The 24,494-nt window shown below is 39.8% G+C and overlaps 1 protein-coding gene across 21 annotated transcripts in view; it reads right to left on the reverse strand.

The window, feature by feature from the left end:
• Positions 1 to 24,494, reverse strand: part of DLG1 (discs large MAGUK scaffold protein 1) — a 131,174-nt gene that overhangs the window by 71,214 nt on the left and 35,466 nt on the right. For 14 of the 21 annotated variants that reach the window (XM_052686800.1, XM_052686805.1, XM_052686797.1 and 11 more), the window contains one exon: positions 12,993 to 13,157. In XM_052686800.1, the coding sequence (XP_052542760.1) occupies positions 12,993 to 13,157 (165 nt within the window). Of the gene's footprint in view, positions 1 to 895; positions 1,465 to 12,992; positions 13,158 to 20,389; positions 20,597 to 24,494 lie in introns of those variants that run through there. The other 7 variants (XM_052686801.1, XM_052686799.1, XM_052686803.1 and 4 more) reach the window with 5 other exon arrangements.

A 24,494-nucleotide genomic window follows, 5' to 3' on the forward strand; every position in this document is an offset into this window, starting at 1 on the left:
TTAAAAAACAACAAACAAACAAAACAAAACAAAAAGAACAAGTGCCTGTGCTTCTCCAACATAAATAAAATCCGGAAAGCAATTATTCTTACCAAACACTGAATTTAGCTTAAATGTAAACAAACCAAATCTAACTCTTAGTTTTTAAAGAGCACTCAGCGTTTTTCTGTACTTTTTTCTTTGTTTCATTATCCAGAGATGGTCATCTGCTAACATCAATCCGTTTTAACTTCAGAATTCTCCTCAAACCTACATACTTGAAATTTGACTTGTTTTCTCTTATCTCTTTTGATAATAAAACAGTACTTAGAACAGATCAACAGTGACATGGAAAAACACAGTCTTACAGACTGCACCATTACATGTATATTCATACGTAAGGAAGGCATTCCTTAATCTTACTTATAGACTGCTAGCAACCAAACTGACAAAGATTAGATTTGTCCCGCTATATATTTTAATTAAGACTAAGTATTTAATCCTTTCCTTTACATTCAATTCCTTAACTGGGAAATATGTGGTCTTTATATGAACTGTCATCTTACTACGACTGTGGATTTGGTATTTCTTAGCTGCATTATTCCCCTCAGGGACAAGCAGCAGAACGTAAGCTGCATTTGCCAATATTTCAATAAATACCTCATATTTAAATTGTTGGAGGCTCTCCACTTGCAAAATGACTATAAAAAGAAATTGTACCTCATCTTAAGTGCCTCCATTTTCACGCTTTGATGGTAAAAATTATACAGAGCTCTGTGAAATACGAAAATGAAAGCAGACAGAAAACACCATTCATAAGTCAGAGAAGCACGAATATCTGAACAGACGGCTATTTCTGACCAGCAAGTAACCAGAACACATGCAGACACAATAATTTCAACAAGTGGCATATTACCTGGGTGGAGCTGGCAGCAACAGAAATGCAGTCAATGAAACCATGTCGCCGAGTGAAAAATGCAAGTATCTGCTGCCAGCGGGAAGGCTCCGCTCGTAACTCATCTGCCGAGCCTTTCTTTGCCCACTGCTTGTGCTTTGGGCCTATGGAGCTATGGCTTGAGCCCGTGTTGCCTCGATTGGCGCGAGAATAGAGGAGTGTGTTATTTCCGAAAATGTAATTCATCTCTGCAGCTCTGCAGGTGGTTGCCAGGCAGTCTTACTTCCCTACCAGCTGCTGAGTGGTGAATGAGCAGAAAAAAAAATGCAGATAGAATTACAGCAGCATCGCTTACAGACCAGGAAAACAAAATTCTTCATAGCTGATGCTGTTCTTCTTCCGAGCTTTCCTACCACCTACACCCTTCCTCTACCTGTGACTGCTCGACAGTATGTTCGTTACTGCATTAAAAACAAAAAAGCACAAGTAAAGGTTTTTCTTATTTTTCCTTTTTCAGAGCACACAGGATCGAAAGCTTGTCTCCTTTTCTTAGCTGATAACAGATTTTTAAGAGAAACCGGAGAGCAGGTACAGCACTATGTCAGAAATGCACAGCTGTAAGGATGGTGGTGCATGGTGACAGCTTCTGGGAGGAGAAAGCACGGATCACAAATTGCAAGTTTCAACCATGGTCTGTAGTAAGATCCAATAGCATCTTTTCACTGCTTGCATAAATTATCAGAATGAACCGAACAAAACAGAGAACATGCAGCAATGCAGCACAATTTCACTTAATGAGATTACATTTAGAAAAAATATTCTAGAAAATTGTTTGGTCCCTATAAAATAAAAAGCCTCTCCTCCTTCAACATCCTTTTAATTTTTTATTTATTTTTTAACACATCAATAATTCATGCTGCATATCAGTGGGTGGCAAGTGGGGTTTTTTGAGTCAGCAAGACGAGGGACATTAATGTCAAACACCAGAATTCCAACATTGTTGCTCTTATGATCTTATATCACTATTTATAGTGTGCCAAGGTTATTTCTCACAAGAAGTGGCAAAAATGAAAAAGGGAAAAAAAAAGCCTTAATGAATTTTCCATAAAATTACTTTGATTTTCAATGCAAATCACAAGACGAGTAACGCTATAGGAGTTTATTTTCCTTGCTCTCTTCACAGCACAAAGGCTAAGTCCCCCTGTAAACAACCCAGAGGTTATCTGGAATTCAAGTTATCTGACTGAATTCACTATTCACATTTGTATTGGCAAATATTTTTTTAAAAGTCCTCTAGCTCACATCAAAGAGACTACTTAGGAAATCACTTATGTATCGAGGCTTTCAACAAGCTTGCCTCTGGATATCCAGTACAGAATTATCAAAACTGCCTGTCCCATATTTCTGAACAAAATGCTTTAATGGTTATAATCATACACCAGGGAAAACCTTTTTTTTTTTTTTTTTTTTCCTTTTAAAGAAAAAAAATCTCAATTTGATTAACAAAGGCAGCAGAGTGCCTGTATGGGCTTACAATGCTAATAAAGGTATAGCAACACAGTTCCATAAATCCAGAGGCTCACCATGCTCATTTTAGTAGGAATCATCAAATCCCTACATATATATATTTTCTTCCTCAATCAATACACTGTACACCCTTTGACATAACAAATTTACAGACAACTTACATTGCAATATAAGCCAAAACAATAGCATATTACTGCTCAGCAAGATATTGGTAATAAGTTCAATGCCTTATTTCCTTTTCCTTACTAGTACACCCGAAATCCACACCATATTCTAATATTTTGAGAACATCTTCCAGAGAGACCTTAGTAATTTTTAGAAAACACGATGGGTTTTCAGTGTAAATCACACGAAGCCAAGTCTGATTTGTGCACAGGCCTCAAAGCTACATTCATAAAGTATGATGGAAATAAAGAAGTCTCTGAGATGCATCAGGTACAATAATTCATTTAAATGGAGAAGCTTCTCACAATGTTAATTCTTCCCAACTGGGAGAAGGGAAGACCACAGCCTTAGGTGAACAATGTCCTACCCACACAAATTCCCACAGTCATAAAACACCATTTTTTAAACACTTGTTAATACTGTATCACTGCACACAAATGAGGAATTGCTAGAGATGCTGCTATGCAGTGTGTAATTCACTGGTGTAAAAATATACGAGCTATTTATTACCTTTAAGCCAGAACATTTAATTTTATATACTTGAGCATCTGATAAGAAAGACTGCTGTGATAGCCTAGCTTGACTTCCTGCAAAACAAAATGACAACGATTTGTCATCTTCAAGGGTGCAGTTTTGTCACCGGTTTTAATTAAGCTAATTCTTTCACAAGCCAATGTGAGCCAGATCTAGGGAAAAAATACACTGTTCGTACATCTGGTTTGAAAAACTACACAGGGCAACAAAAACTCCTGGTGGTGAAACCACGATGCTTCCTTCCTGAAGCAACAGATAGAAATCCAAAGGACTTCAACTTGTGACACAAGACAAGTGATCCACGTGGGCACTCTCTATATCAATGGTATTGAGTGGGATTGCTGATGCCCAACAAGACAGAAGCCTGGTTGTAGAAGCCTATACTGCAGGATGAGACAAACCAACATTCACAAGGTAGAGACAAAGCAACCTGAAGAGAAATGTACAGCATAGCTATGGAAACAACCCAACACCAAGATAATGCAAAGGCATCTGGGCAGGAAGAATACTAGCTTGTACAGTTGGAAAAAATACAAGCAGGAGTTAAAATAAGGGCTTGCCTTGATCCAATGCATTTCACTGGAGTCTAACAAAAATCACAGAAAGCAGTGCTTTGGTACAGACAGAAAAAGAAGCATCTAGAGAGAAGAGACAAACCAAAGACCATCAGCACACACGTAGTGGCTCAAACTGCGCCCCCAACCAGCTAAGCAGCTGGGAGGTGGGGGGCAGAGCAGCGGAGCTCATCAGGATCCTAAGGGAAGCCTGAGGGGAGCTGAGAGCTTCCACCATATCCTCTCGACATTCTGGACATTAAACTGATGGGGATTAAAAATACCACAGCCAAAGCAACAACAAAAAGTATCTTATTTACTGTGAGGCAAAAAGTAAGAATTTGAAGATAAATAAAACATAACAGTACACATACCTTTCCGTACAGCTTAATAAAATTACTGAAAGATGCATCTGTTATTGTGGCAGAATTATGTTATTTGTTCTGCAGCCAGTTAACGAGATATAGTAGCCACTGTGATTACACGTAGTTCAAATTAGCATCAAGGACTCGGAATAGGCTTACTCTGATTTCATACTGGAGCCAGACTCAAAATTAAACTTTCCTGCGTGTACTTTTCCAAGCAGAAGGCATACCTTGAAATTCAAATGTACAGTGACAAAAAACAGAGAAAGCATTGAAAAAGCTGACCTGAATCCAATTTTAGCAGTGACTGTTCTCCACCTGCACTTGGCCACAGGCAGGTTCTGCTTTGCTAGGCTCTGCAGTGCTGGTTGCCATTCACCACAAATTGGAGGAAGACAGCCTCAGCTTGCTGACACCCTTACCTCCAGCAGCACATGTCACTCATGTGATAAATTGATGGTGACCATACTGTGTTTTCTGTTAGCAATCAATGAATAATTATGCAACATTTTAATTTGTTAACGCTTGAAGCTTTAAGCCTTGCCTTCAAGCATCAGTCCTGCACGCATTCTTCCTCTCCTTCCTTGAAAGGAATCACCTGTGTTCCTGTTCCTGCTCTAACAGGATTAAGTCCTGTAACAACAATGGCAGTAGCTCAGTTTAACCTCTTCTTTTCACTTTGGTAGCATGAAAAGTAAACCACGGCTGTTGCGGTCAAAATGTGCTGCAGACCTCTGCTGCAGTCTCTGCAGAAAGCAGTCGGCTACGGATGGTTAGCCTCGCACTGTGTGCTGGATTGCACAAGGTGAAAGCACTCCCTGGAAGTGCAGGAGCAGTGCAGTTTCCCCCTGCCATCCCTCCCAGCACACTGCTGGGGAAGAGCAGCACCCAGAGATCCTAAGCAATGTTGCCCACGGGCACACAGCTGGTAGATAATGTCTGAGAGAAGGGGTCTCCAGGGCTTGGGGAAACACTGTGCTTCTCCTGATGCCACAAAGGATGAAACCAGCATGAGCCAACCTTCCTGAATCTGTCTGTTCGTTCTGGCAGCTGCAAGCAACCTACAAGCCCCTCCAGGATGCAGGGAAATGGGAAAGCTCAGCCAGCTCATACTGAGATGGGCTTCCTGTCCTAGTGTTCTAGTCAGCAATGCCCACATCTCTCTCCTTCTCTGCTTTCCCCAAGCCTCTGCTCTGGCTCCACTCCTCTGTATGCTGTCCTCTACACAGCTCTGCCCTGTCCCAGCCAGCTCCAGGATCTGCTGATGTGTGCCACTCACATGCTATGCAATATATTCCAAAGCATCTGTATTCACAGATGATCTACAGCAAAACACTGAGAATGCAATGGCTTGGTTTGGCAGTGAATTTCCTTGTGCTCTTTTATTTAAAAGTTACTTGTGTAAGTTAACAAAAGCCATATTAAATGGGTATATGCTCACAGTCTTTATCAGGCAGCATTTCCTGTCTTTTTGGGTGATCATTCACCTGCAGTATCTGTCACTATTTCTACATTACCAAACCTGGGTTTTAAGCCTGTTCCAGATGCTGGAATTGGATGGTAGGATGGGGTGTCCTAAAAATGTAAGGCTATGACCACCATGCTGGGCATATGTTAGTGTACCTGTACTAATTTTGCAACTTTGTAACATTAGTCAATGTTAACAAACAGCTGTTCACATAAAGAACAGTAACATTCTCAAAGGGAAAACAGAACAAAGCATGTTATGGAGATAATCAGTTTTCTCTAACATGCAACAGGTAAACCTGGGCTTCCAGCTGAGTAGATTTATTTGCTAAAGGCAAGTATTTGAGTGCTTTTTAAAGGAAAGAAAAACCTCTTGGGCCAGTGGTGCTGGCACAACGAGATGCTGCATGCAGAGGAGGCTGCAGGACCAGAGCTCAGACCTGACTGCAAGCAACAGCATAATCTGAGAGCTTTTCTTTACATGAGGGAAAAAGAAAGAAGTAATTTTCAAATCACAATTACAAGCATGCTGACACACAGGCTGGCAACTGGCTTTTGCAAGCGACTCATTTTGAACGATTTTGTAAACTGTATCTTTCTGATGAACTCCTGGGTAGTAATGTGAACCACGTGGCTCACTGAACCTCTCATGCCCTCTCTCTTACACCCATGTTGTGCAAGCCCCGCCTGCCACAGTCATGCAGGGCTGCAGATGGGAGGGGAACACTTTGTTTCCTAGGGTTTGTTCTGTGCAGGGAAAAGACTGAGATTTACACGTTGGAGAAATCACTTGCATTAGGGTCTGCATTTGAGGAGAAGGGCTCCTTCTGAAGGTATGGGGGTATGTGGAATGCTGGTTTACGTAAGTCAATCTCCTTAGTAAGCATCCAGCTTTAGAGCTGTTGTTCTAAGCATAAAAATATTTGATTATCTCATCTGCATTATATGACTGCCTCCGAGTTCAAACTTCTCACAAAAAATAATCAAAACTAATTAACTGAATGACACTGGTCAAACTCTGTGTTTCTCATGACCAGAGGCCTGTATCCTGTTGTGAATAAATCACACCTGTTAAAAGCAGAAGTGTCTTTTACTGCTGCCATTTACACATGGATTGTTCAGAGACTGGGGGCTTTGTCCCTCTTACATGTTCTGAGATACTCACTGTGGTCTGGCTCCCCACACTTGGTGTTCTGAGAAATTGTCACAGCCAAAATAATGACTTTCATATATTTCTCCTCTGATTTTCAGCTTGTGCCTTAAAAATGTTACTGCAGTAGTGGGTGGCTGTAGGATTACTGTCATTTAACACAAGCAATAATTATCCTATCTGTTTAGTTTAAGGATTTCAGAAAAAAACCTTAACTGTAATTCTGTCGTCCCAGGCTGAATGATTAAATTCAGCATACAGGTGTCCTAGAAAATAAAGACCAGACCTAAATTTTGAGCAACTTTGCACAGAAGGATGTAGATATGTATTTTCAGTGTTTACTGGGATTAACTCAGATATTGAATACGTTTCTAGCAATGCAAAGTTAAAAGGACTGTTTAAATCTTTGAGTAACTGTTTCAAATGCAGCAAGAGCATAGGATAAACAATCACTTGCCTTCAGTAAAACTCTTCATTAAAGAAATGAGCCCAAACAGTATCAAACGGTATCAAACCATTCTCCCCAGGCTCACACACTCAAAAGTTAATAAAGATGAGCACAACTTGCACTGAGCTTTGCATGGTGCTTGGTCAATGGAGGCCAGAGGTGACACTGCTCTGCAGCCATGCAAACACTGGGTCCCCAGCCGTGTTCTGGTACCCAGTGCTCTGAATGGCCCAGGGCCATCAGGATCAGGTCCCAGTTAATTATGGATTGACATAAACATAGCCAGCTTCACCATGTCACATCAGGATGTTGTTCTGTGCAGTTTTGAGTTATGAATGTGATTTTGCAGTCTTGCAATAGTTTCTACTAGTCTGACCCCCTGCATGTGCCTGAAAACCAAAGGGGCAAGATGGGTAAGTGCAATATGCTTTTTTGAAATCCATCTTATTTGTAGTAAAGGGGGAGTATGTGATGTGTTTTGACACTTGCTGGTCTTCATAGCATTGCCATCATGTGCAGAATTGAGCAATGCAAGACTAGGAATGATATATTTTATTAAATAGCTTATTACTTGTTTTGTGTGCAGCTGTTGAACTATGTATGTCTATAGATTTTGGCTAATTTAAGACCTTTCGCTCCTGTGGACGGTATGATATGGTTTATACTTCATATTGGAGTATGCTCTGAAGTGCTGTGGTCTAAAGATTTATGTCCTTTGCTACCAGCACATAGAGAAGTCAAATACACTGTCAAGAGTTTGCTTGTGGAACCTGAAGACAGAGATCACCTATTTTTACAGGCAAACAGCAGGTATACATCAATTACTCTTTTTAGGAAACAACAACCAGCCAAATCCCTTGAAAAGTGCCTTCAGTTAGTTTTGTTTACATGCTGCTAAGTAGTATAAACTGGATAATACAGAACAAACTGAAGAAACTAGAAGTAAGGCAAGTGTTTATTTTCAGTATTGCTTTTTTAAAAAGTAAAAGCAAAAGCTACTACATACAACTAAATTTAAATAAGACTATGCAATTAACTCCCTTAAATTTCAATAACTGTGCAATTAAATTAGGTGGGGAAGAAACTGGAAAAGTAAATATAAATTTATGTTTCCTTTTAAAATTTCTCATAATTCTTTGTTCGATGAATGTTTGCTGGCATTACAAATTCAAGCACAGGTAACAAGCCTATTCAGTATTCTAAGCCAACACCCAGGACTACACAACTCAAATTGAACAGTGGAAAAAAGAATTTAACCCCTTCTGCTCATATCTTAGTTTAATTGAGAGAGGAGACCAAAAGGATTGACTTTCATCAAGCCTTACTTGCATAGTCAGAAGCATATCTTAGTGCTAAACTACACAGTTTCTCTAGAATGATACCTTTCTAATAGAAATAATGAGCATCAAAGATTATTAAACAGCATTCATATTACAGCTCTGATAACTTACCAATCTGCGCAGATTAAGCTGCCTGGTCTTACGCACACTGTTCATGAATCTCTGGCCCATCTTTCTGGCACTCCAGACTGATAGGAACATCCTACGTTTAATGCAAATTTCTTTAGGCTTTCTTCAGTCATCAAAATGAACCCAGCTGCACTGAGATCTCAAGAGAAATCTCAGGGGAAAAGAGTGCAACCAGTTATTAAGAAGACTAGATGTTGATTGCTGTACCCTAGGTTGTTCCAACATTTGGATTAATCCGCCTTCCATCTGTTACAGTTTTTCTCTCTCATCTTTGTTGACAAGCAAATGTTGAGCCAACCCAAACTGAAAAAGGGGCAGATTTGGTCAACTGCTTTGTAACAGAAGATGCAAACTAACACCCCTGCACATATCTGTATCTTCTTCACATACAGAAAGTTCAAAAAGTAGTAAGCTATCAAGAACTTGGGCAAGGCAAGATTGAAGAGCATCTCCTCAAGAGTGAGCACCAAAGCATAAAACTGAGTGTTCCTGAGGGTTTATTCAAATGTTGTTACTACTTTAAGTACTTTCCATTGGTCTCCTATATACTTTCTTAATAGCAGAGGTTCTATCTTTCTGACAGTACCAGAAGATGGTTATAAAGCTTTAGAGGAGTCTTCATTATAGGTAACAATATGAGATCTTAGATCTTGAGACTGTAGATTTGTCACAATCAAAAATGGCAGCTTATCTTGCAAAATGCACCTCAACCTATCTTAAATTATTAACTGAAAACAGAACCATCATCTTCAGGAGAACCTCACCTACCTGCCTCAGAGGAGAACAAGGATTTAGGAACTCATGTAAGTGGTCAAATGTACTGGGTCAAGTAGGAAATTACTCTGACTACTAGTTCACCCTGAATGTGTCTTTGTAGCTTGTGAAGTCATAAAAATCTATCAGTATGCAGAGCTTTTCCAGTCTCCTAATGAAGACAGAAGATCCACAAGCTCTAAAGGCCATCTGGGCAAGCACTTGAGATAATGAAAAGGATGGAGGCATAAGGCAGAGTGGCTGCAGGGAATAAAGACCAGGAGAGATCTTAGCAGCATAAGATTTTGGATCAGCAGGAAAGGTGGTTGTCCTGCTTTCAAAGCAGCATGTGTGCATATAAGCAATTATTTCTCATATAGATTAGTGAGGAGTTAAACAAAGGGCAAAAAAGACAGAATGTATGCTGATGTATGCTGTGATAGCTTTAATTGATGTAGCCAGAAACCAGAGCAGCTCAAAGATTTTCAGAATGAGAGAATGACAGTGTAACACTGCTTAGTCCTCTTATAGCCACTGCCAGCAGTGAATCCGTACTTCTGAATGAGTTTATACATCTCAACATAAACTTACATTACTGAAATAACCATTCCTTAGGGCAGTTAATGTACGCAAATGACTAAACATTCTGACTCCAGTTTTATTGCTATCTCCTGACTCAGCTCTTTCCCAAACAAGGAGTCAAACTGATGCAACTTCATTGTAGCTGAATCCTGCCTCTGACAATTCTTATTCCTGTTCTGTGAACCATTTCTAGGTTGATACCTTTTCTGATCTAAAAAACAGTTGTCAAGATACAGGAACCCTGTAGACTGCTGCGGAGATACAGTAATGCAGTTTTATTCCCATTTGCTTCCTCAAGCATCCTTTATATTCAATTTAACTTTTTAACTGCAACTGAGCACTGAGATCATTTTCCATTTATCTGTTATAATCCTGAGCTCTCATTCCTCTAAGGTGATCAGTGAGCATGTAAGCTCTGATGGGAATACGTGTTCTTGTGGAATCCTTCTGGTATCCTCCATCCCCCATGATTACTGATCTCCTTTCCTACAACTGACATCTCTGATTTTTTTAATGACTTTTTTTTTTCAAAGGATTCCATTGTTAGTATGTTAAAAAAAAAAATCTAAAACCAACATCAACAAGATGTTCTGCTGCACAAAGCAGAGCATGCACACAAAGATCAACTCTATAATGGTTTCATCAGTTTCTCATTAACACTTTCTCCATGACTATATGCTTTACAACAGTTTCTCCATTGTTTTCCCAGTCCAAAGTGAGATCAAGGGCTCTTTTCTAGTATCCCTCTTGAATGCCTTTTCAAGAACAAGTAGCACTTTGCCGTGCATCATTCCTGTGATACCACAGACAATTGAGGCAGATGTACATTACTGTAGCACTAACAGACAAGCAGTTTCATATCCGAGTCCATTTGAAACGACTAAGCATAAATATCACTCGACCCTAGAAATACTTGTACGAACGGCTCAGCATGTGACCAAAGCAGGTATGCACTGAGTGGCACAAGGCATTCACTCCACAGAACAAAGCTGTAGAACATGTGATCAACGGGATGACCCTGCCAGGAAGACCACAAAGTGTCATGTGAGATTTGGCTACCACTGAGATATACTCCTGGAAAATGTTTTGGGACTACGTACCAATATATTGCAAACATGGGAGCTATAAATACAATACTAGCCCTTTCACACACAGGCTGCTTTCAATGAATGATGCTTCAAAATATTTTTCTTTTTTCCACTGTGTTGCATCGTGACCCATGATTTTAAACCCTTTCAATAATCTCTTCCTCAAAGCTCTTTTTCTTGATAGGAAACTTGACTTCCCAGTCCACAGTTAGAAAAACTTGATACCTTATCTATGACTGCTTTCATTTGGTCAGAGCTACTTAATAAAAATACTAAGTTGGGGAAAAATTAAATCTGAAAGTATGATACAGAAGCTAAATGGAGTTTTCAAATCAAAATAACTTCTTTTGCAGCATCACCATCTAGTGGTCAGCCTTGTTAGCAATGTATTCCTTTCAATTACAGCAAAGTCAGTTCAATTTGGTTGGTTTTTATTGTAGTAACTTGAGGAATCTCATATTATAATCTCAAAGTCCTACAAAAAGTGTTGAAAGTTCATATTGAAGAAACTCTGGTTCTTAAAGCCCGCCTACATGAAAACATTCTTTAACACATATGGGACAGAATATTTCTGAAGGAATTTTGATTCTCTACCACCAAGCATTCAAAAAAAAGAAAACCAAAACCATTTCACAGGATGAAGAATTCCACTTGACACATTGTTAAACAGAGAATAAGAAATCTCTTAGGTTAAAGTTCACTTCTCTGATGCGTGAGAGGTACAAGGTACACATATCTTCACAAACTGAAAAGGCAGGAATCCATATGCTTAACATTTAAATCTGTACAGATATTATGTGTTATTTCACAATAACTGCAAACGCTTGAGGTAGTTCACCCCTCTGCTAGACAAGAAACAATGGTGAATTCCTGTAGTATTTAATGGAGAACATTTGACAAATAGTAATTGCATTATCACTCTCTGAACATTTAGGATACACATTTGCCTTTCCACTTAGTGAACATGCTCTTTGAAAACCAATTGTCCATCGCACAACAGCTGCTTTAAGTCCTAGAAAATTTGACAGCTTCTCTTGAGGGCTAAACAAACTAGTTAAAACCCTGACCAGTTTCCTATCATCTTTTACCCATGTTCTGCATTACTGCTCCAAATTGCTGTGGGCTTGCAATAAATAAATAATTAAAGAGAAAAAAAGAAAGAAAGCTATTCCTCAGAAAATTTGCTTCTACTGCCCTCTGCAGCATTTCTAAACAGCAGCATACGATGATAAAGCAGTATTCACATTTGATAGGTTCTCTGTTTTTTAGAAGTCGGATATGTTTAGCATTTTGACTTGAAATAATTATCTTCCTGTATTATTAGTGTAATGAACACATCCTTAGTAAAACTTCCCAGTGCCCTCTATTATATTTTGTTTCTTTAAGCAAGTGCACTATTGTATAAATCTAATCAAAATCTTATACACCAGCCAAGTCTAGTCCCTAGAACATAGTCCAACAAGTCAACATACCAAATGAATTATGAAAAGCTCTCTCAACTCAGAGCAGTTGTGACTATATAGATCTTCAGGATGAGCTATGCCAAAACCAGGAATGCATCTGGAAGATCATCAGGACAAAAGAGGAGAGGACCAGCTATACTAAGCACACAAGAACAGCCTTGGGTTTCTCTGACATAATGAAGTCCACGTTTTAACAGCATTTATTCAAATAGCTTTAGCAAACTATTTCCTGACCAAAAATAAATATTGTAAGCTCAAAGGTATCTTAGTCTACAAGATTCCTTAAAAACTCCCAGGGTCCGTGAAATTATGAATTACAGACTCAGAGGTTGGAAAAGACCTTGGAGACTGTAAATCATCTGGGTGTTTTACAACCATGCATCTTTAATCAGTGTGTGGAACTAAATCAATTCCTTAATGTCTATAAAGTGAATTTTACAAGTGAGGAGTTCCATAAAAAGAAATATAAGCAGGTATATCTGATACACACAAAAATTTAACCCTAGAGAATATATCTGAACAGTTCAAACTTGTAATGTAAAGAACTGCCTACCTTTACCGGTGAAATATGAGAATGAGAAACAAATCCATGTACATTCTCAATCTGGGACAGATTCTTCTCTGACACGTGAACCAGCTCTGGACCCGTCACCTCGTTGGCAATGTGCGGGGAGCTGTGCTCCTGCGGAGGTGTATCTTCATTCTGATAGCGGTATTTCTGAAGAAAACATGTACAACAAAGATCAGCCCGCTATCAAAACATGAAGGGATTATCCAGAAAACTCAGGACAAACATACGTAGTAGTTTTCTAACTCTGCTAATCTCAAGGTAATAAAATCTAACAAGTTTAAATTATTATTTTCATCTAAATCCATCTAAAAAGGTTTCTGCCATTTTAGTTTCATCGAAAATGCTTTGAAGCTACCCAGTTTTGTTTGTTTGTTTTGCCTGTTTGTGTACAGTAACAATGCTTCCAAACTCTCTTCCCATGGGCTCCTCTTAATTGCGTTTGCTTACACAACACAAACCCTGTGCCCTATCTTTTCATCAGTCTCAAAATCTTTTTCCACACTTCCTATTTAGAGCACCTGCTAAAAGCCTTATTTGTCTGCTGAAGTCTCAGCTTTTATACCAGGTATCAACACAGCAATTCACTGCTCCTAACTCTGCCTGAAGCTAGAATATGTGGTTTTACTATGAAACAGAGTAAGCTTCTGCAACACAGAAGCCTCCACACGAATACAAGACATTACTCAGTCAATGTTATTAATTTTTCATTCAATTTTAAAAACCAGACCCTATTTATTTATCCACCAGGGATGCATTCTAGCCAGACAGTTCTATAGCCACTATAGCGGACTCCTGCTAGAAGCTATGAATGAGCTGGGAACACACAGGGCCATAATGTTCACCTGTTCTCCGGGTTGCAGGTTAACTGCTCATCCAGCAGCTCTGAACACATGCTCACATTATAAGTGTGCTTAAAGAAGAACCTCAGATTCAACTTTCCAGTCTCAACCAATTCCGAGGCACGCTCGGTCATCCACGCATTTTATTGCCCTTCATAAGAGAGTAAAGCAGTATTACAAAGTTATGCGTTCTGCAGGACAAACTATAAAGAATCCACTTGAGAAGGTGCATCAGTTGCCAACCCCTTAATGCTTAAGCCACTCATTTCTAGGGTGACTGGAACTTACGACCCCTCAAGATCCCGCTAGTCCACACACTGTGAAAATATGGGAAGATAGGACCTAAAAGTGAATCAACTTCACAACTCAGATCAGACAAAATCCTGTTCAAAGCTACAAGGGGATCAGTCAAGTTTAAAATCAAAATTGATAAACTGAAGGCAAGTGAATCAAAACCAGCTTACTTTACAAAAAAAAAAAAAAAAAAAAAAAAAAAAAAAAAAAAAAAAGTAAATACCTTGTGTCAAAGCACAGAACTACTTGGCTTTTTTCCTGAAACCAGACACTTTTATCAGAAACAGGTATGTAGACACTGAGAGCAAACAGGCTCTAGATTTCATTAAGGAACACATCTACTCATAACAATACGTTACATACGAAGCTTTAACAAGCCTATGTGCATTACAGTTCACTTTAAAAACAAGTGCTGTGGTAAGGATTCTGCCATGCAGCGATGAGAGAAATAAACTGCTCAGAAAAGCATCATAAACGTGACATATAAACTGGATTTTGATGTGATATTCAAGATTACTGCTGTCCTTTGCATGAAATACTTCAGAACAAAGTGTTTCAACTTCCAGTGAAGCAGACATTCTTCTAACACCTAGCACTCCAGAGAAGTGGAAGTATTTGGTACTACTCTGCTACTGCACATCACCTCCAGAATTCCAGGCCTCCTGATGGACACAGAGCACTAAGGGGAACCAGTCTGCTCAAACTGTGCCATCCCCAACTGCCCATTCCTTCCTTCTCCAGGAGCTGCCACCACTGGAACAGGAATTCGCTCATCTCCTTCACTCAAGTTAATGCTGCTGTCAGACTTGAATCTAAATCCCATACAACCTAAACCCCACATGAGCCAAAAGGCCCATTTTCACTGTACAGCCTTGTGATCCAACAGGCAGTGGCTGTGCAAAGCAACAGGGCCCTCTGGACTCTCCCCGTGCTGCTCTGCAACCACATCTTGCTGTCCCTTGCTTCCACCACACACCTGGATTAATGGGAGCAGGTTCAGCAGCTGAGCCAGCAGCATTGGTTCCCTGTTCCAGCAATATTCACCTGCTAGAGTTTTAATTCCCTGAAGTGGCTCACCAGATGAAACATGCACTGATGGCAGCACAAGGAGAAAGGGAGGAAGGGAGCAGGACCAACCCATCTCACAGTAGCTTGGCAAAGACCACTTCTCTGCTTACAGCTAAAATAAGGCAGTCGTTTGCCCAACCCAGGCACCAGGAGACCCCAACATGGAAGAACCAGCCAAGGAATGGGCAAGGCAGATAGATCAAAGGAAGGAATTGGGCCAAGCGTGGCAAAGCAGCTCTGAATTTGCTGACAGCACATCTAGAAAGTTTCCCACACCACTCAGATAGTAGCCAAGCCTTTACTCTATTGTTTTTATCATTACTTTTTTTTTTTTTTTTTCTCCAAGAAGCTTTATGGACTATTCTAGTTTATCATCAGAATTTCATAGTGAAAAAAAAACTGCAAGTGCTGAACATTTAATGCACATTTCTGACAGATACTGCCCCCCAGAGAATTCAGCTGCAGGTTTATATGTATGCTAAGATGAAATCCAAACATTTCTCTTTGGATGTAACGTGGTTTACGAGATTTATTCAAAACAGATTGCACACTTTATAGTATTTATTCACAGTTCAAAACTCACTGATTAAATAATTTGCTGAAGTAACCATTAACTTTAATAAACCTGGGCTACTTTATATGAGACCAGAAGTTGCTCCATATTCACCACAGTAAAATCATTCATTATGCTGAGTGCTCGAGCCTGCAGCCTTCCTGCCTAAATTCACAAGCCTAGCAGAGTTAAAAATAAAAACGAACACAGTATCTGCAAAACACACAGGATAAACAAGGATTTTGTGGACATCTTGTAGCACTGTTTTTCAGAATACAGATCATCTGTTCACAGAAAAAGCACAGAAAAGCTTCAGGAAATACTGTACTTTAGAAGGAAGGTATTTCAACAAATTCATACATAATCTACTCCCCAGAGATAATTAAGCTGTGGTTTTATATTTTTAAGAAGTTACCCTAATGAGAGGTCTTGCTGAAAGACAACCAAAAGAAAATTAAGAACTCCCAAACAATCCCATGCCTTAAACTGGTGACCCACATCCACAACAGCATGCAATTCTGTTAATCTACAGATTCAAGCCATACAGAATGCCATGTTCATGGACTGAAAATTAATCTTGCAAGAACACCCTCAACTACCAGATAATTTGATGACAAAATATAAGACAGCAGCAACTACACTTCTCTTCAGGAGGGGACGTGTATCAAAGCCCAACCTATATCAGAAGTACACTTTAATCCGATGTCTTACACAGAAACAAATTTGAAAGCACAGCAGTACAACTTCTGAACACGTGCACACAAAAAAATCAGTGCTACAGCAGCTTTAATATTAGAACAAGAGTGATAAGGTGCCTAAAAAAAAAATACTGCCAGTCTTTTCCTGTACTCCCCTTCTCCCACAGCTTTAATGCTCCTCATTCATGCTACAACGTGATTCCCAAGTCAATGCAATGCTACAAATAAAAATAACAAACAAAACCCAGAAAAACATGCAGCCTGATTTATACAGCTGTGTCAAGGCTGGTTTTAATTTTCCCCAATCAATATTGGGGATTGTACAAAAAATTGTACAAGTCCAATCAATATTTTGAAAAAGATTGAGAATAAGTGAGGACTTAAAAAAGGAGATACAATTGCTTCAATGTGATAAATACATAGAAGTTTACAGGGTCAAATATCTCCACTGCAGCATGAACAGACAGCATAAAAAAGCAACATGGATTTAAACCATTTGCTTGTGATGACCCAAATGTGTATACTTGTCCCTATTCAGTCACTGCTCCACTTCAGAACTGAAGCTTGACCTGAAGGGACCCATCAGAAGGCCATCCCAGCAAGCAGAGTTGTTGGAAAACACTCCTTTATTCAGCATCTCCTCTCCTGCACAAAAGGACTACAATGAAGCAAGTCAAAAGAAGGTAGAAGGGAAATCTAAATGACAGCAGTTATCCCCATATCTCCCTCTCAAAAAAAATGGCCTTCCTAACTCTGACTTGAAGGTACCAATCAGCAGAAAATACACTCCAATAACTGCAGCATCAAAAGCAACACCACAGCCAGATTTGCCATAATTATGCTAAAACAAAGTCATTAAGATGCTAGCATATTTCTGAGAGTAACCTGCAGCCTGGTGGAAGTGCTAAGCCAGGAGAAAACGGTCAGGAAAACACAGTGCTTTCTCACTGAGAAAAAGGAAAAGGATACAAAACAAGAAGCATGCTCAGCTATTGCAGAATGCAAGTCACCTTGAAAACTTCTCATTTCTGACAGCTGGGCAGACTGTAAAAACCAAATGAAGTCTCACTGAAGGTGAACAGCAACTCAGTGAAAAGCTGAAAGCCTGCAGCTATAGCAAAAGAAACTTCAGTAGTGGAACCAAAGCAGATTAGTGTGTATTCTCAAAACTTCTTCACTGATCACAGCCTAAGACATTGAGAATTATTTACATTTTAGGTCTTAATATATGATAAAATAAATGATTTGAAACAGTAGAACAGAACAGATATATTTTTTAAGCACATGTTCAGGACTTTGAATAACTAACCCCTTCTCTCTCAAAATAGAAGCACTGAGTTTTCTTTTAATAACTAGTGCTGAGAGAAAAAACGAAGGCATTTCAAGCGTACAGACATGGGGAGCTGCCTTTCATATTTGGAATTCATTTTCCTCTTCAGTTTGACGTTGTATCTTGAGCAAAACCGATGTAACATGCTAATTAGGTCACAATGTTCCACCATATGCAAAAATACACAGTGTTAAACGCAAACATTTATGCATTGCTTCATGTCATGGATATTCAGAAATGATAAGATACTTGAAGATGCACATGTAGTGAAGAGATTCACTGTACCAGAATGCCAAGGAAAGGAGACCAAACAAGGAGCAGTTAGATTGCCAATGGTCTTTTCCTACACAGTTAAAAAAAAAAAAAACCAAACCAAAACAAAACAAAAAAAGTACCTATTTTCTATGGAAAATAGAAAACACTTTCATAGAACAACTTGCATGAGATGGATTATTTGTTGATGTAAAGTACTGTATTATTATTTCACATTTTCACAAGTATTGCCTCTTTGATTTTCCTTATTCAAAAGAGATTTTTCTGATATCACAATGGTATTTCAGTACAGTACAACCTTGCAACATTCCTTCAAAAAAAAAAAAAAAAAATTAGAAGTGCCAAATCCCTCTGCACTACCAGCAGGTCACAGTTACTCAAACTTCATCTTCAGTTCACCGGGGATTTGCAAAGCACAGAGCACTGGCTCTGCGTTAACTGTGATGTGTGCTCGCAGAAGCACAGGAGGGCTGAGGTGGGCGGCATGTCTGCATCCCTCTGCCCAGCCCTCGTCCCAGAAGGACCGCCTACAGCAGATGCCCAAGCGGCTTTGGAAGACCTCCAAGGAGGAGTCCCCATACCTCCCTGATCCCTGTGCCAGTGCTGTGTGGGTGGCTGAGCACTGAGTGCTGCTGAATGTTCTCAGGGAACCTCCAGTGTGCCAGCTTGTGCCCATGGCCTCTTGTCCGGGTGCTGGGCACCACAGAGCCAAACCTGGCTCTGCCTTCTTCACACCCCCTGTTCAGGTATTTATAGACATCGATGAGATCCCCCAGAGCCTTCTCTTCTACAAGCTGAACAGCAAGTTTATTTAGCTATAGTTAAAGCCCATGCATTATAGCCTAACAAAACATTTTCAAGTACAACACTGCTCAACCATACTTGAGAAACTATTAGCCTGCAGGACACGCTCCTGTACAGCTCTGGGCAGAGGCGCCAGCAGCACGCCTGCCTTTCGGGCTGCCCTGTGCCCATGGGCCAGGCTGGGGCCCTGCAGTCGCCCCACAGGGTGCCAGGCCCGGCCGGACCCACATGCACCAGACAGGCCGCTGACGTGCGAGCGCAGCACGAAGCGCGCTGTCACTCAAATCCGGCACAAAACGCCTAAAGTGGATTCTGGATATTCGCTGGGTATTTTTAGTTTGCTCTTAAAGGGACCGGCATCTCTTAGCTACAGCATAACCGGCAAAACTCAATTCTGTTTGCATCCTAGGGCTTTCTTCACAAGTTTACTGTTATAAATGAGAAGGAGATGCGCAGTTCCACAAAGAACAATAGAAATCTTGATTTTATAGCCAATAGCTTCCAGCCTGCATCAATCAATATACACACATTTATGACTGAAGAATGCTCTGGGCACATGAAAGACAAACAGATACAAAACACGGCAAATTCCTGCTACTGAATAAGGATTCAGCTTGGAGCCCCACAAAAATCATTCACACAATCAGAAGGGCCACAAGAAAATAAAAATCAGACCCTTCCTTCCCAAATTCATGGTGTTTCTTCAGCATCAACACATACATATTATTTATACGTGGGCACATATGTATAGGCACATCTGCTCCTAATTTATAAAAATCAGTTCCGTTTTTCCATGTGTGTGTTCAGCACAACGAACACCAACTTGGAAACACTGAACGTGCAAAATAACTTCTGGAGACAAAGACCGCTGAATCTCAGTCTGAAAAGCAACTTCACATACGCTAAAATTAGAGGGGCTTTCTAACAGCTAAGTTCTCACACATCCCTCAATTTGTGTGTTAATTTCACTGGAAAAAGCACTTTGAACAGCACTGAATACATTGCTTCCTATTCTGTGAATTAGGAAATTATACATTTTATTACTCTAAAATCCAAACAGTTGATGGAGTCCTAAAATGACTAAATGCCCACAGGCACCGTTAAACCCAAACCTGCCACTAACGATTGCTTCTATCAATATGATGTCAGGAGGCATTTCCAGCCCCACATCTCGGTGCAAGTCTCCCATGTATTTAATTCTCCACAGCTGAAGAAAATGAAAGCCAAGTGCCATAAACTGATTACATGATGATTAATGCTGATTAATGGGGAATGACGACATTTCACATGCGGCATTCAGTAAATTCAAAATACTGTTCAAAGGGATCTCTAAAGAGTAGCCACAATAATTCATTACTTCAGTCAGAATCACCAAGAGCCCAAAAAACCGAGTAACACACAGAACAAAATACACACTATTTAAACGGAAATAAGGTACAGCCACATTACACATCCTGGCAATCATTCACAGCCTATTAAATCCAGCTTACATTTCCGGGAAAGTCCTATTATAGACCCACCTTACATCCAAACATTAAAGATATTGTGTTGTTGGTACATGCTACTTTACAGTGGCATAGCATCGGAGAAAAACAATCCAAGTTTTTTATGCTAGGAGACATTTTTTCAGACCCTGTGCACTTCAATCGATCCACGACTGAGATTCCAGAAAAATGCCTCTGTAAGCGCTGCTTGCTGCCTGTCTTTGACATTTATTCTAAGTCCATAGTGTTCAGAAATAAGCCTTTATATAAAACAGCTTGAATCCTTCAGGAAAAAAAATTGCTCCATGTTAGAAACCAGATCTTAAAAAAAATCCCGTGTCCATTTTTAAAAACGTTCGAGTCAGCTTTACATGTAATTACATTAGCGTCAGCCTGGAGCGACAACTGTCCGGCAGCCCCAAGGAGCACTCGGATCCTCGCACCAGACCCCGGCGTTAGATCCACCGCGGCTGCTCCACCTGCTGCAGTGCAAGGTCTGCCATCTCTTCCTCCATGAAAACAGAAGCAACTCCAGCAGAGCCACGATGCTCGGCTCGGTGCGCGCTGGTTGCTTAGGGGAGGGGCAAGATGTTGCAGTGAGGGACTCGTCGCACGGCCCGCCGGAGATCAGCCCGAGCTTCCCGAGCTTCCCGCAAGGTGCTTTCGCACTGCACCAATGAGCATGTGAAAACCCACTTTAAAATCAGATGTGCGCAATTATAAAAGCGGGGAAGTTGTAAGCTTAGCAGCAGGGTATTTGCTGATCTGCAGTTTGCACAGCTTTGTCAAGGAGCTCTCAGCAGACCGTGGAATGAATGGCTATGGGATATTTAATCCTCATTTTCCAGCATTAAAAATTCAAGGTTAATGAAACGTTAAGAAACATTAACTGCTGAGTAAAACTCCTAGTGGTCTACAAAAGCAATTAAACAGCAACAGAAAGATACAAATATTCTCCAGCTTCAATACAATGAAATACAGAATCACAGATCTGTAGAGGCTGGAAGGGACCTCCAAAGATCATCGAGTCCAACCCTCCTGCAAAGCAGGCCCGCTACAGCAGGCTGCACAGGGAAGTGTCCAAGCAGGTCTTGAACATCTCCAGAGAAGGAGTTCCTCCGCGTATTGGTGCAAAACCTCCTATGCTCAAGTTCATGGCTGTTTCCCTTTGCCCTATCCCCACAGACCACTGAAAAGAGGTCAGCCATGTCTCTCTGACTCAGAAATCAGAAGCTACAATTCCCCCTTCCCCCTCCCTCCCCCCCCCCCCCCCCCCCCCCCCTCCCTTTAGGAAATCAGGAATAATTTGGTGTATCCATCAATTTGGTTATGAGCCACTCTCAGTAAAGTATTTCATTACAAGCAATGGTACAAGTGAATATTAAAAAAAAAAAAAAAAAAGTTTTTTAACAAAGTTCTTTCCTTAGAACTGAAGTAAATACAGTCATAGTCTCCTTAAGATCTTTATTATTTATTGTATAAGACATTTATAGAAACTGGTTATTGAGGTGTTGGTTTTTTTTTTTTTATCACAACCTATAAAGACTCAATTCTCCCCCCCCTCCTTTTCCCCAGAAGCAGACTGTGCAGAATTTTAATACGTTTCTGTATTTTAACCTGATATTATAGATAGCACATTCTATTTGATTTCTCTCCCAAAAGCTGAAAAACCTTTGCAAAAAATAAAATCAATTCAATAACTATAAGCCATAACATCAATTTTAAATTGTGCTGAATAATATTTTTTTTAAAAAAAAGCAAGCATTGAACACTCTCAGAGAAGTTTGTACTCCTCCTTTTGGTTGCGACTGTTCACCTAAGTTTAAGTCTCAAGCAGCCTGCTGTCATCTTTTACTTCACCTACTTTACCTGATGAGTAACAAGTATAACATAGTGAAAAATGGACATCCACACTTAGAGCTCAGAAACAAGGAGCTTCATGAATTATACTGTAGACAGTTATCTTAATAAACATGCAGACTGATGAAACCAAAACTAAGGCAAAATGTCTAGAGAAAAATGTGCAACTCTGCCCACAATAAATCCAAAATGAATTTCATTTGCATGAGGTCCTCCTCCTTGGCAGAAGATGCTACACTACCAAGCACAGCTTTCTTTCCAGCACTTGCTATGACCTACACTTGCTCACCGAGTCATCGCTTACTACAGTAGGCCATCTGCATCATGGGCAGCAACAGTAGCAAGCCAAAGGAAAATTCTTAAGTGGAACAAGAAAATACGTTACGTGCACACACAGATACATCTTCTGTGTGTACATATGTGGGTTAAGCTTCTCTTGCATGTACACTTAAATCTAAGGGCAGTCTTGAGCATAATAGAATCAGTGAGGAATCTAGAAAAGCCCTCTATTTCCCTTCAGGTGGCTGGGGGTCACAGCATACAACCTCTTGTCTGAAGAACCAGGGCAAAGCGCATGCAATGATAAGAATAAACATCACACACGAGAAAGGGAAAAAATGCACAAGGGAAAAGAAAACAGTAAAGAACTGCCCATTCCACAAAGAACACAAGACTGTTGCTATACCACAAGACAACCTTTTCTGCACACAGTCTATTTTGTTTATGTAGTTCCAGTCATATTGCAATGGTATTCTAATGAAATACACGGCCAAATGCATGGCAATTTCATGACAAAGTCAAAGAGGAAAAGCAACTGGAGTGTTGCACAAATAGCTTTTGTAATACAGAAAAAATAAGCTCTAATGTGCCATGGGCATAGAAGAATCAATAAGTGGAAAACACAGTCTACACATCCACAAAGGATTCGGTCAGTAAGACATGAAAGAAGAAAAAGCTTAAGTAACTTCAGGCAATTACATCTACATTGTTGATGAAGACCACATAACATCTGAATCTTTCAGCCATGTCTTCACAGCTCTAGGCAAACAAATTGGTTATATGACAAAACTGCCTTGCTCTTTACATAAATCACAACTTTTAAGAATATCATGTCTTGTCACACAAGCTTAAAAATGCAATACAAAAATAAAATTTGTGATGTTTAGATATAGTTTGTCAACTAAATCCCAAAATTTAATAGCAATGGTTTCACTTGCTCAAAACAATTATTTGCACTTCAAGGCATCTTAAATATGCAGCTGTGAACATAAAGCTTCCAGAGATCTGAACAAAATCATACAAACACCAGTACTCAAAATATCTCTCATCTACTTTTGAGCTCTTCACCTCCCTGTGCAACTACTGTTCTGACTGCAACTGAAAGTTAGATAAACATTTCACAGGACAAAAAACAATCAATTAACACATGAAGCCATTGTTGAGAATGCAGCCTTAACTCCTTATTTAACAATATTCTTTCCAAATTTAGAGGAACAATCCTGAGCTCCTTCAGTCTGAGCCTTTAGTTTCCATCCTGATGATCCAAAACAATTTTTAAAAGGGAAGACTGCAAAACAAAGCATCAATGCTTCTTTCTAATGCTGCCATTGGTAAGGACAAGAGGAAATCTGTATTCATTGAACATAGAAGAACACAGATTTAAACTCTCTCCCTGCACAGGAGGATCCCACCTGATCCCATAAAAATGTGAAAATCATAGTTTTATATTTAAAAATTTCCGAGGAAACAAACTCAAAGCTTTTAAAAACTGATATTTACTCGGAAGTGATACCACTGAAACGACCTTTCATGCTTATGAAAAGACTACATAAAAAATGAACTGCTTTATTTCAAGTTTCTTTCAAATGTTTACTCAGCAGTAACATAAATCTTCATTGATGACTCCCACGTGTTCAGTAAAAATACCAACATCATTAAGAACTTTAATTAGCAAGCAAAAGTAATTGTTATTATCATAAAATAAGAAAGCTGTTATTTCCAAGAGCCCTTGAGGTAAGAGAATCAAGAGTTACGCAGTATCAGGAAAGCACCATGATCCCTTCAGGAGCCTAATATTCCTGTTGAGCATTTACCCACCATTCTGGACTGACTGCAAGCACTTGTACCTGTTCCATCAATCCGTGTGTTGCACCCATACTCTCATACAATATAAGCAAGGAATCAACAACCTCATAAGATGACCTGGAGCTTTTAAATAGCATGAAAAAGTGCAGGTCTAATTTGGCAAACACATCACTTAGTCAGAATGCCAAATCAAAGG

The sequence above is a fragment of the Tympanuchus pallidicinctus genome, unplaced genomic scaffold (assembly GCF_026119805.1).
Source record: "Tympanuchus pallidicinctus isolate F22 unplaced genomic scaffold, pur_lepc_1.0 scaffold22, whole genome shotgun sequence".
Lineage (NCBI taxonomy): Eukaryota > Metazoa > Chordata > Aves > Galliformes > Phasianidae > Tympanuchus > Tympanuchus pallidicinctus.